The 12,378-nt window shown below is 44.3% G+C and overlaps 1 protein-coding gene across 4 annotated transcripts in view; it reads left to right on the plus strand.

Annotated features, from left to right (window-relative positions):
• LOC126986722 (glucose dehydrogenase [FAD, quinone]-like) overlaps positions 1-12,378 on the plus strand; it is a 58,701-nt gene that overhangs the window by 14,789 nt on the left and 31,534 nt on the right. For 3 of the 4 annotated variants that reach the window (XM_050843092.1, XM_050843090.1, XM_050843091.1), the window contains exons 2-5: positions 984-1,207; positions 1,299-1,480; positions 1,630-1,883; positions 1,996-2,202. In XM_050843092.1, coding sequence (XP_050699049.1) covers positions 984-1,207; positions 1,299-1,480; positions 1,630-1,883; positions 1,996-2,202 — 867 coding nt within the window. The remainder of the gene's footprint in view (positions 1-983; positions 1,208-1,298; positions 1,481-1,629; positions 1,884-1,995; positions 2,203-12,378) is intronic. The other variant, XM_050843093.1, reaches the window with a different exon arrangement.

The raw sequence follows: 12,378 nt of genomic DNA on the forward strand, positions 1-12,378 counted from the left end.
GAGCAGGAGGAGGAGGTCTGATGCCGAGCGACCTCTCCTGAACCCGTGCTGACGAGGAGACAATAGATGGTTCTCCTCCAGGTGGCGCGTCAGTTGCTCAGCAATAATCCGCTCCAGGATCTTGCTAACAACCAACAGGAGCGAGATTGGGCGGTAGTAGGTTGGGTCTGTCTTGTCCTTTTTCTTGAAAACCGGTGTGACACGAGCCTCTTTCCACAGGGTCGGCCAGGCCCCTGCGCTTAGGCACTGTCTGAAGATACGTGTGAGGGGGTGCGACAGCTCCCCTGCACAGTGCTTCAGCAGGAAAGGGCTGATGTCATCCGGGCCTGGGGCTTCCCTGGTGTTGGTGTCTCGGAGGTGCTTGGTCACTGTGCCCTCCGTGATCTCCAGGTTTTCCAGGGCGAAGTTACCCAGACGGGGGAGGAGGAGGGGACTGTCTGTCGGCCGTCGGTCTGTCGGTCTGTCGGTCGGTCGGTCTGTCTGTCTGTCTGTCTGTCTGTCTCTGGGAGGGAAAGCGACAGAGCCACACCCTGTGGCTTACAGGCGCTTGCGACAGGACATAACGGCGGTCATGCAGTGCCTGTCCAATAAAGTGGCTTCAAATATACTAAATATACTAAAGTGGCTTCAAACATTATCTGAGCATTATTTGAGGATTTTTTTTTTTTTTTACAACAAAGGAGGCAGCTCAAGGGCAACAAAAAAAGAAAACAATAATAAAAAAAAAGCCCGCTACTCGCTGCTCCTAAAGTAAAACAAAAGAGATGCTTGGTATTAGTTAAAAGTTACACACGCAGTCTGGCAAACATAGGTAGATCATCAGACGTTCTATTCGTATAGTTTTACTTGTTATACCTGCACTGTGCTTAGCTGTAGTTTACTTATATGTATATGAGACTCATCGAGAATGGATGAAACTCGTGGCCTCGGCCGCCAGACTATTGTGACACGTGGCGCCGATAATACGTGATTTTGTGTTATAGGCGTACGATTATGTGGTGGTGGGCGCCGGGTCTGCTGGCAGTGTGATCGCGACTCGACTCGGCGAGGAGGCTGGAGTGACGGTGGCAGTGGTGGAGGAGGGTGGCCACGAGAACGTATTGTCGGAGGTGCCCGGCCTGGCGGGGGACCTGCAGCTCACCTACATGGACTGGCAGTATCGTGCACAGCCTTCCTCTACCACCTGTCTCGCCATGAAGAACAACAGGTCAGTCTAACGTGTCACTTTTTTTTTCCTCCGCTTCTGAGGGTGCAGCGCTTGTTTCATTGTCTTTATTTCTCCTTGGCGCTTGCCACAGGTGCAACCTTCCTCGGGGTCACGTCGTAGGCGGTAGCAGCAGCATCAACTACATGCTATACGTACGTGGAAATAGACTGGACTATGACCACTGGGAGGCACTCGGCAACCCTGATTGGGGCTTCAGCAGCGTCTTTCCTTTTTTCTTGAAGTCAGAAGGCCACTCGGATCCCGCCGACCCCAGTAGGTGTTTGTTCGTAGCTCTGTAAGTGAACTATAGCAAAAGTTTTAGGTGGAGCGTCGGGATTTAAGTCAGGGGTTGTAATCACAATGTCTTAGGTCTAATGCATACTGTGTGATATTGCTTAAAACGAGGAACCTTACTCCGGCAGAATACCACGGGGTGACGGGGCCGCTAACAGTGGAGAAGGCTCCTTGGACGACACCTTTGTCGGATGCATTCCTTCGGGCCGGACAGGAACTAGGTTACCCCGTGCTAGACGTAAACGCAGCATCTCAGTCGGGCTTCATGGTGCCGGACGCCTTCCTGCGTCGAAGTGCGCGATGCTCTAACGCAAAGGCCTTCTTGAGGCCTGGATCGCGGCGCCACAATTTGCACGTGGTCCTCAAAACCCTCGTTACCAAGGTATTGTTCCTGGAACATGACTCCCCACGCCACTTTCAGTTTGTCGGTGCTTATTTTGCCACCTGCTGCTTACTTAATGCTCATCCTAGTTATAACCACACTGTTGCGGCAGGTGATAATCGACCCGTCCACCATGCGTGCCACAGGCGTGGAGCTGAGCGATGGCATGGTGGTGGAAGCGCGCCGGGAGGTGGTGGTCTGTGCCGGCGCCATCAACACGCCACAGCTCCTCATGCTTTCAGGCATCGGGCCCGCTACTCACCTCGAGAGTCTAAAAATCCCCGTATTGAAGGATCTGCCTGTCGGTCGGAACCTGCAGGTACGTGCCAGGGATTGGAGGGATGGTTTTGGACGCGTGGCATGGGAGGTGCTACTCATAGCTGGGCGTTATCGCGATAAGTTATCGCGATACTTTATCGCTGATAACAAAATCGGGTTATCGGCCACCCGCTACTTATTTAAATATATATCGGTATCTTCGTTACTTTTGTAACCAAACTAGCGATAATCGCTACTTTTTTCCGCCTCTCAGAAAAAAAAAAAAACGTTGTCTCCTCCCTACTGCGCATGCGTGGCCGGGCGCCCGGTGTTGTGTGAAGAAACTTCGATGTATGAAATATCTTCGGTGAAGAGATTTCATACTTATAGATCATCAACATTAAAACACTAGGTTATTTTTTTATGTTACTCAAAAATCAATATATAAAAAAGAAAAATCATTTAACTTTGCCCAAAAATGATTATTCACTGCCTCAGATTTGATATTCCATATTCGTTTTTGAGCATGCCATGGTATTGAAGGCACCCGGTGTTGTGTTATTTGGTGTCCCATTGTCAAAATCTGGCGCTTTTTTTTACAAACACTGGTCTCTTGTGAACTACGCATGTTCAGACCAGTAAGCGTAGCCCGGTACAGTCTCACAAAGCTTTTTAACACATTAAGAGTTGCTGAAACGCTGAATCAGACATACAGTACCACCATCCTCGCTGTTTCTGGAACGACACTCTGTACATATAAATCCAACTCGTACAGAGTGTCGTTCTAGAAACACCGAGGATGGTGGTACTGTATGTCTGATTCAGCTTTCCAGCAACTCTTAATTACGGTTAAAAAGCTTTGTGAGACTGTACAGGTCTACGCTTGCTGGTATGAGCATGCGCAGTTCACGAGAGACCAGTGTTTGTAAACAAAAGCGCCAGCTTTTGACGGTGGGGACGCCAAATAACACAACACGGTTCAGGCGTTTCTAGCATTACCGTCCATAGGTACGTGTCAACGTGTGGTTTTCAGGTTTTGTAAGTTTTCTAAAATACAGATAATGAAAATTTGAATTCATCTATGTATTTTTTATTTGAAACATCAATATAGTATCATTTTCGCCTATCGGACTTATCGCTAGCTAGTATCGGAATTGTGGATTTATATCGGGTATCGGTTATCGGTTATCGCCTATAATTGTGTCTCCAGTTAACGAATATCGGTTATCACCGATAAGGTTTTCCATTATCAGGTATCGGTTATCGGGAATAAGGTTTTCTGTTATCGTGCCCAGCTATGGTGGTACTATGGTCCTGTTGAATCGCTCAACCATGTTCTTGAAATCCTTAATAGAAGAGTTCCTTCTAAGACCATCAAATCAAGACTGACAGATAAGGCCTGGTTTAGTGATGAGTGCAAGGTGGCTTATTGCAATAAACAAGCTGCTTTCCGTTTATGAACCCATTATCGTACGCAGTTCTGTTGGGATGATTATGTTAGATTGCGTGCTGAGGCACACAGAGTTTATGAAGTAGGAGAACCTGAATTCAGTGCACATTTAAAGGATGTTCTCACCGGTGCTACTCAACCACACAAATGGTGGTCTGCTTTGAAACAGTCCTTGTTTGGAGTAGAGTCTTCTCTTCCTCCTCTGTGTAAGGCTCTGTTACTCATGATCCTGCTGTAAGAGCTAACATGTTGTTCTTTGTGTTCGAGAGGAAACAGAGTAACGCTGAGGTTACATTACCCATTACTGGTTTTCTTGAACCTAAAATGGCCATTTGCTTTCCGATCATCTGATGTTGAAAAGCTACTAAATGATTTAGATTCATATGGAGGTACTGATCCTCTTGGCTTTTTCCCGCTATATTTCTAAATTATCAGTAAACTGCTAGCTCCTAAACTGTCCGTCATTTTCAGAATTCTAATTCGGCAAGATCGCTTTCCTATCTGTTGGTGTATTGATATGTTACTCCTATCCCGAAAAATCTGCTTCAGTTTTACCAGAAAAATACAGACCTATCCCTATTACTCCTATTCTGTCAAAAGTCATTTCAATGACTTTAATCTTCAACCACCTTACCAGTTTTGTTTTAGGAATGAGTTGGGCACTTGTGATGCTCTTTTGGTATTGGTACATGACCTTCAGTCTTCTCTCGATTGTGGACATGAATGCTTATTTACTTGGATTTTAGTTCAGCCTTTGATAAAGTGAATCATAGAGCATTGTTGTTTAAACTGGAAAATTTTGGTGCAGAAATGCATGTCCTAGGTGTGATATCTAATTATTTAACTGACAGGAAACAACGCGTCATTGCTGATAGTTCTTTTCGTGATTTTACTTCGGTGAAGTCCGGTGTTCCACAAGGCAGTGTCTTGGGGCCTTTGTTGTTATCTTATTTACTAGTTATATATGGGATGGCATATCCTCTAAAATTTTGACATACGCTGATGACACATCACTTTATACTACCATATCCTCCCCCCAACGCATGCAGAGTATTGGAGGTGAATCTCTCTCTCTCTCTCTCTGTGTGTGTGGTCTGAGCTACATTGTGTGTGTGTGTGTGTGTGTGTGTGTGTGTGTGTGTGTCCTTTTCTCTCTCTCTCTCTCTCTCTCTCTCTCTCTCTCTCTCTCTCTCTCTCTCTCTCTCTCTCCTTTATCTATATTTATATCTGTGTGTGACACACACACACAGAGAGAGAGAGAGAGAGAGAGAGAGAATTTGGCGGAATCGAAGGAGAGCAGAATGGTGGAGAGCGGAGGGCAGGTGTGTGTCAGGTCAAGTGTCGTGGTGTGACTGAGTGATGGGGTTACCTGCTCGGTCAGCTTTTTTTATACCCATTGCTACGTCACATGGACCTCGGGGAGGAGCCTCGGGAGGATGCGCTGAATGGGGCAAGTTTTGAGCCGACCGTGGGCTGACCTCCCTTTATTTAGATCTTGGGTACACGCAGGGGCTCAACTGTGCGGGGAAGGGAATGGACAGACGGCGGGTAAGGCGATTCAACGCTGAGCACAAAAGTAAAAGGACTGTCCCCCGACAAGTTTACGGGGCAGGTTGTTGCTGGTCAAGGTTCACCGGGATGGAAAACCAGTGAGCGCCGGCGATGGTGAAGGCGAGAGCGGGGTGAGGTGGAGGAGGTGGCGGGGAGGAGGGGGGTGGCGATTGCGTCATATCTTGGTCTGAACCCGGCGGCATTTTTTTCTCGGAATTCACTCGCTCTTGTGCAGAGCTTTGCTTTGTCAGTCACTGAGTTAGTCAGTCAGTCAATTTCCTAATCTTTTTGGCAATCAATTATTCAGTCATCCAGGTTTGGAAATAGTCAGCCAGTCAGCTAGACTAAGTGAAGCATCTAAGTGTAAAAAAACTACCAAGGAGGTCCTAAAAAGCGATGTAAAGTGGAACAGGTCACGGGAAGAAGAGTTATTGTTGACATCCTAGTTATATACATAGCTACATACGTCATCATTTGCTTTCATAATAATATAAATATGACGGTCGACGGATCTGTGTAAACGGAATAGTGGGAACCCCGCCTAAGTAGCCAAACAGCCCGCTAAGCAGACACAGCCAAACACCCTAGCCAGACACAGCACAACCAGACATCCAGCCAATCAAATTCAGCCAGAGAGCCAGGAAGAGTCCTCTATTTAGTAAATTGGTTTGGTGTATTTTGGAAAGTCTTAATTACAGCCAACCTACCAACCAGTCAGTAAAACACAGACAGATAACTGTTCAACCATTCAGCCAGTCCATCAGCCACTCAGGCACTTAGTCATCTAGTCAATCACCTTGAAGATTTAGCAACATTCAAAGTCTTACCGGAATCAGTCAGTTAGCCAGTTAGTTAGCCAGTCAGCTAGCCATCCAGTCAGCCAGTCAGTCAGCCAGCCATTCAGTTAGTTAGCCAGCCAGCCAGCCAGCCAGTCAGTCAGCCAACCAGTCAGTCAGCCAACCAGTCAGTCAACCAGTCAGCCAGCCAGTCAGCTAGCCATCCAGTCAGCCAGCCATTCAGTTAGTTAGCCAGCCAACCAGTCAGCCAACCAGTCCGTCAACCAGTCAGCCAGCCAGTCAGTCAGTCACTTAGTCATCCAGTCAGTCAGCCAGCCAACCGGTCAGTTAGCCGATTAGTAAGCCAGAGTCAGCCAGCCAGTCAATTAGCCTGTCATCCAGTCAGCCAATCAGCCAGTCAACCAATCAGTCAGTCAGTCAGTCATCCAGTCAGTCAGTCAGTCAATCGGTCAGTCAGTCAGTCAGCCAGCCAACCAATCAGCCAGTCAACTAGTCAGTCAGCCAACCAGTCAGTCAGTCAATCAGTCAGTCAGCCAGTCAGTGAGCCAGCCAGTCAGTCAGTCAGTCAGTCAGTCAGTCATCCATCCATCCAGCTAGCCAGTCAGTTAGCCAACCAGTCAGTCAGTCAATCGGTCAGTCAGTCAGCCAGCCGGTCAGTCAGTGAGCCAGCCAGTCGGTCAGTCAGTCAGTCAGTCAGTCATCCATCCACCCATCCAGCCAGTTAGTCTGTACTCCAAGCAGTCAGACACGAGAGCCAGTCATCCTGTTGTTGGGTCGCCTCACCTGCCAGATGGCCTTGAGTGCTGCTTCCTCTGTCGTTATCATCATCATTTTTCGGGAAACCCAGTGAAGGAGGAGGAAGAGGATGGCGGGTTAGGAAACGAACCATCACGATATTACGTCACGTTCCTCCTCGTTTTTTTCCTCTTCCTCTTCTTTCGCTTCCTCTCAACCTTTCCCTCACACCATCCTTCTCCTCCTCCTCCTCCTCCTCTACTTCTTCCTCTTCTACTTCTTCTTCTTCCTAACATTATTTTTCCTCTTCTTCCTCTTCCTCCTCTTCCTTCGCTTCCTTTCAGCCTTTCCCCCACACCATCCTTCTCCTCCTCCTCCTCCTCCTCTTCTTTTTCTTCTTCCTCTTCCTCTTCTACTTCTTCTTCTTCTTCTTCTTCTTTTTCTTCCTAACATTATTATTATTATTATTATTATTATTATTATTATTATTATTATTATTATTATTATTATCATTATCATTATCATTATTATTATTATTACTATTACCACTTTGTTTACAAGTGTGGGTGTGTGGGCACGTATGTAACTAGTAGACTTTTGCATTGTTTTCCGTTTTTCACCAGCATCTTCATGGTGTTTAGATTCCTTTATAGTAATGGTCATTCTATATTGATTTTGTCCTCAAGTGTTTCTCTGTATGAAGCGAGAAGTCTTTTGCATTGCTTTCTCTTTCCATCGTTCTCATCGTTCTGGTTTTCAGCAACATCCTCATGGTTTTGAAATTCCTTCCTAGTAATGCTTATTCTCTTTGTCTACATGTGTTTCTCTGTACGTGATCTTTACAAACATCAAGGACATCTTGCTCTTATTTGTGGAGGTTCAATGCTTATTTATTTTTTTAAATTTTTTTATGGAGAGAGCTAAAAAGAGCTGGTCATGAAAAGTGCACGCAAAATTATTATTATTATTATTATTTTTTTTTTTTACGTCGTGGCCTGTTGCGCCGGTAGGCTTCTTCCCAGTGGATCCTGAATTCCTGATGGTCGGTCCAAGGCTTCTTCCCGGCGGGGCCTATTGGTCGGCCCAGCCCGTTCTGGCGCAGGCGAGTGTTTATAGTGGCGCCATCTTGCATTGGCTCATGCTGCCCTCCCGGAGCTCATCTTTAATCCTAGAATCTAGAGTCCGGGTTGATAGGTGGTCTTCTTGACAGCATGTGGGTAGTTTTAGTCCACTCGGCGGCGGCTGAAAAATCCCAGCTTGGTGGCACCGGTCGGGGATTGAACTCACGTCATCCCGAACGCGGGGCCGTCACGCTATCCATTCAGCTCCCATATTCGGGTTATAAGTGTGTGTGTGTGTGTGTGTGTGTGGGTAGACATTCCTCTTGGTTGACCATCTCCACTGCTTGTTTGGTCATCTGGTTTCTATTTTTCAATTCTCGCCAGGACGGGAAGGGCGACCATACCTGAGTGTATCTCCGTTACATCATTTGTTATGTCTTTGTTTCCGGTTCTCCGTTCTTCCTGGTTTGTTGTGTGGCCGTACGATGTTTCCCTCATAGACGGTTTCCTTGGCCACCACACAGATTTCCTCTCTTTTGTACCGTTTCCTTTTGCCGTCACACGCAGGGTTTTGTTTCCTATTCGCTCAGGGTCATAGGTGGGCACGATAACAGAAAACCTTATTCCCGATACCCGATAACTGATAATGGAAAACCTTATCGGTGATAATCGATATTCGTTAACTGGAGACACAAATATAGGCGGTAACTGATACCCGATATAAATCCACAATTCCGATACTACCTAGCGATAAGTCCGATAGGCGAAAACGACACTATTTTGATATTTCAAATAAAAAAAAACATAGATGAATTAAAATTTTCATTGTCTATATTTTTGAAAACTTACAAAACCTGAAAACCACACGTTGAACGTACAGTCGCGATATGAAGTGATGTCGCCGCTCTCAAAATGTTTCGTACGGAAGCATTTGAAGGTAACGGAAGTGATGTGTATTTATTGTTTGTTATAATGTTCCCTTTTAATGATAATCTATAATACGTTGTGATGTAAAACACGGTAAAATAACATAGTAGTGCCTGAATTACAATTATACATTCATTTGTTTTAAAAAATGCGACTGCGAATGTCATGTGTTGTCTTCAGTGCTGAAGACAACCTTGAAATTATTTAGCTCACGTCGTGTGCTTATCTTTGCAAAACAGTTGTTATGCGTTGTTCAGATTTAGGCGATATATATATATATATATATATATATATATATATATATATATATATATATATATATATATATATATATATATATATATATATATATATTCTGGGTCATTCCATGAACTGTCTTCTGCAGTTATTAATACACACGCACAGTATGACACGAAGCGAATGGACAGTTACTGGCATTACTTTGCGTTTTATTGATTAAGAAACGATCAAATAATAAGGTTTCACATTAAACACCTTTTATTCACTATGATGGCTTCTTATAAGCATGGGCACTGGTATAAATAGTAACATTGCTCAGTAACGATGATGAATGAAGAATGCCTTCATAATTATGTACAGTCGGCTATAGAGAGTAGTGACACACTGTCCAGTAAGTTTCGTTCAGAAAGCGACATCTGGCAACCCCTCCACGCGACATGAAAATTATAAAATCCTATCGAAATCGTACTGTTGTGGTGATTGGTGGTCACAGGTGCACTCTACATAATTTTAAGATGGATATTTATCAAAAGTGCCCGTCGCTAACGCTTAATAAATATTTTTTCTTTAGGCTCTGTCGCTACATTTTGACACGAGCTTTTAGTTTCGTTCAAATTTAGTCAAGAGCAACTCTAAGTTGTTTATCAAACTATGATACTGTTATGCCGGACGTGTTACTTGGGTTCCGTGTCGCCGTCAGGAGACTCCGTGGGAGGGAGATATGTAAACACTTTGCACCGCTTCTGTAGTTTAATATTCTTCCTCAGTAGTACACTTCACTCTGACTCTTCACTTACCACTAGCTTACTATGATTGGGACTGCCCTCCTCTCGCCCTCTTCTCCTATATATATCCAGAACAGTACAGTCTAGAATGTTACAGTATATTTTAGATCATACAAGAACATGTAGCAAAAATATATGCAAGTTGGCAAAACTTCCCGCCTGGCGCCTGGCCGCGCCCCAGGCGTGGACACTGCCTTGCTCCCCGCCCCCTTGCTCGTTTCTCCGGGAGCCTTCTAGAGGCCTATGGTCGCCGGGGGAAGCTTCCAGCACAACAATACATTTAAAAATATACTGCACTTATTAGGGGAGATTGCTATGCCTTTTAACTAAAAACAAAAAATTCCTGACAGCCGAGATCTTGTTCTTTATAAAAAAAATTATACGTAATAATAGGCTATAAACGTTCACATGATGGCGTCGTCGACCGCTGGCCTTGGCTGGAGCAGCGGTATTCTATTAAAGCTCTTATGTCCGCAGGCACTGCAGTTGAGCTGTCACGGCAGTGGCTGTGGAAACGTATTATTTTTAATACCTAAATATATAGGAGAGAGAGAGAGAGAGAGAGAGAGAGAGAGAGAGAGAGAGAGGCTGGGTGGGGACGGGAGACGTGTCCATCAGCGACAAGGGGTCAGCTAGTCAGCGACACACACACGCACACACGCACACACGTATTTATACTTCGATATTACGTAATCTTCACGGAGAAATAATTTTAGATTTTTGATGATCTGAATTGTCTTTGAGGCTTTATAGTGACGGGAATTAAGGCTGCGAGTTAAGCAGACCCTCAAGCCTATTTGCTGTTCGATGGTAAGGAGCATTAGTCACTGCCTGCCTCTGTGAAGGACAGCATTGCACACGGTATTTTCAAAGTTTAATAAGAAAAAGTGTTTCAGACTGTTCGTGATGTTTTACCTCGCCATCATCATCATCATGTAGAAGACATTCATTATCGCATTTCTAAATTGAAGTCATGTAATCTGGTATATTTCTAACTACATTATATTATAATATAATATAATATTATACAATATTATAATTTCACGGTCACACACACACGGTACACACTGAAACGCGTCACTAACATCGCCAGTGAATGCGTCACCGTGGTATAGTTGCCAGATACCGCCACCAGGCTAAACATTCTGAAAACCGTGACACTACTCTCTAGCGTCGACTGTATGGTTGCCATATCTGAACTATCAAAATTCCGGACACCTCTACGAACACTCAACCATAGCCTATTGTTTGGCAAAGTTGCGATTAGCCTACCCGCCCGCACCACGACCACCACCTCCATTTCAAAGCCATATATTCTTATTTTCCCACCTTCCTCGATTATTCTATGGGACTTTTAAGCTGTGGACATGTTCCACTGATCACCTCCAAGCATTAGAAGTCTACATGAAACTATTGTCATCGTTATATTGACAAAGAAAGGCAATGATGTTTGCGATCGGCGGCAAAGAGTGAGTTACAAAACACGACTATTATGAAGCTATATATTCTTATTTTTCCATCTCCGACTATCCCTCGGTAGTTATAGGCTGTGGGCATCTTCCCTTGATCACTATCATGCATTAGAAGTCCACTGAAAGCTTTTGTTATCGGTGTGTTGACCACGAAAGGCAAAGAGTGAGTCAGGGGTGAATTATAGGTATGGTGCGCGGGTGATGACGTCATCATCATACGAGTATAAATTAAATAAATTACGCCATCCTAGTTTAGGATATCGACTAATTATGCATGTCCTATATATTGTGCATATGTTAGATTTATTGTTGTCAACAATGATCATGAAAAGATAATTTTACTTTCTGTTTGAGTAATATGTTGATATTTGGACTTCATTTGACTTGTTCCTTGGTGAATGAAAACACTTTGTGTCAAAATATTTCGACAACTCTTCGTAATACATCACTGAATATTTCTTTTCTATTTTTTTCTAGCTTGTAAAATATATTTAGTCAAGTTATGATGAAGATACAGGAAAATAATGGTACTCTTGAAAATATATAACGATACTTGCGTGATCGAAAATAAACGTACACGGCGACATCACTTCATATCGCGACTGTACATATGGACGGTAATACTAGAAACGCCTGAACCGGTGTTGTGTTGTTTTCCGTTCCCACCGTCAAAAGCTGGAGTTTTTGTTTACAAACACTGGTCTCTTGTGAACTGGCCCATCACTACTTATTCAGTTATTCTTACTTATCACCATTAACACTTTAACAGCCACTTCAGTAAAGAAGCACTGAAGCACCGGGAACCGGAACACTGGCACTCACTCCGTCACTCGAGATCCAGCTGAGAGGCCACGCGCCACGCCGCCACGTGATAACACAAGCCGCTGGTCTCTGTTTGCGCTCTTTACAACGGGATCACAAATTTCAGGCAGTGAATAATAATTTTGGGGGCAAAGTTAAATGATTTTTCTCAGATATAGTGGTTTTTGAGTCTAACAAAAAAACAAAACAAAAAAACGACCTAGTGTTTTAATATTGTGATCTAAGTATGAAATCTGTTCGCCGAACATATTTCATACCCCGAAGTTTTCTTCATACAACACCGGGCGCCCGGGCCACGCATGCCCAGTATGGAGGAGACAACATTTTTTTTTTTCTGAGAGGCGGAAAAAAGTAGCGATTATCGCTAGTTTGGTTACAAAAGTAACGAAGATACCGA

Source organism: Eriocheir sinensis, chromosome 62, assembly GCF_024679095.1.
Source record: "Eriocheir sinensis breed Jianghai 21 chromosome 62, ASM2467909v1, whole genome shotgun sequence".
Classification (NCBI taxonomy): domain Eukaryota; kingdom Metazoa; phylum Arthropoda; class Malacostraca; order Decapoda; family Varunidae; genus Eriocheir; species Eriocheir sinensis.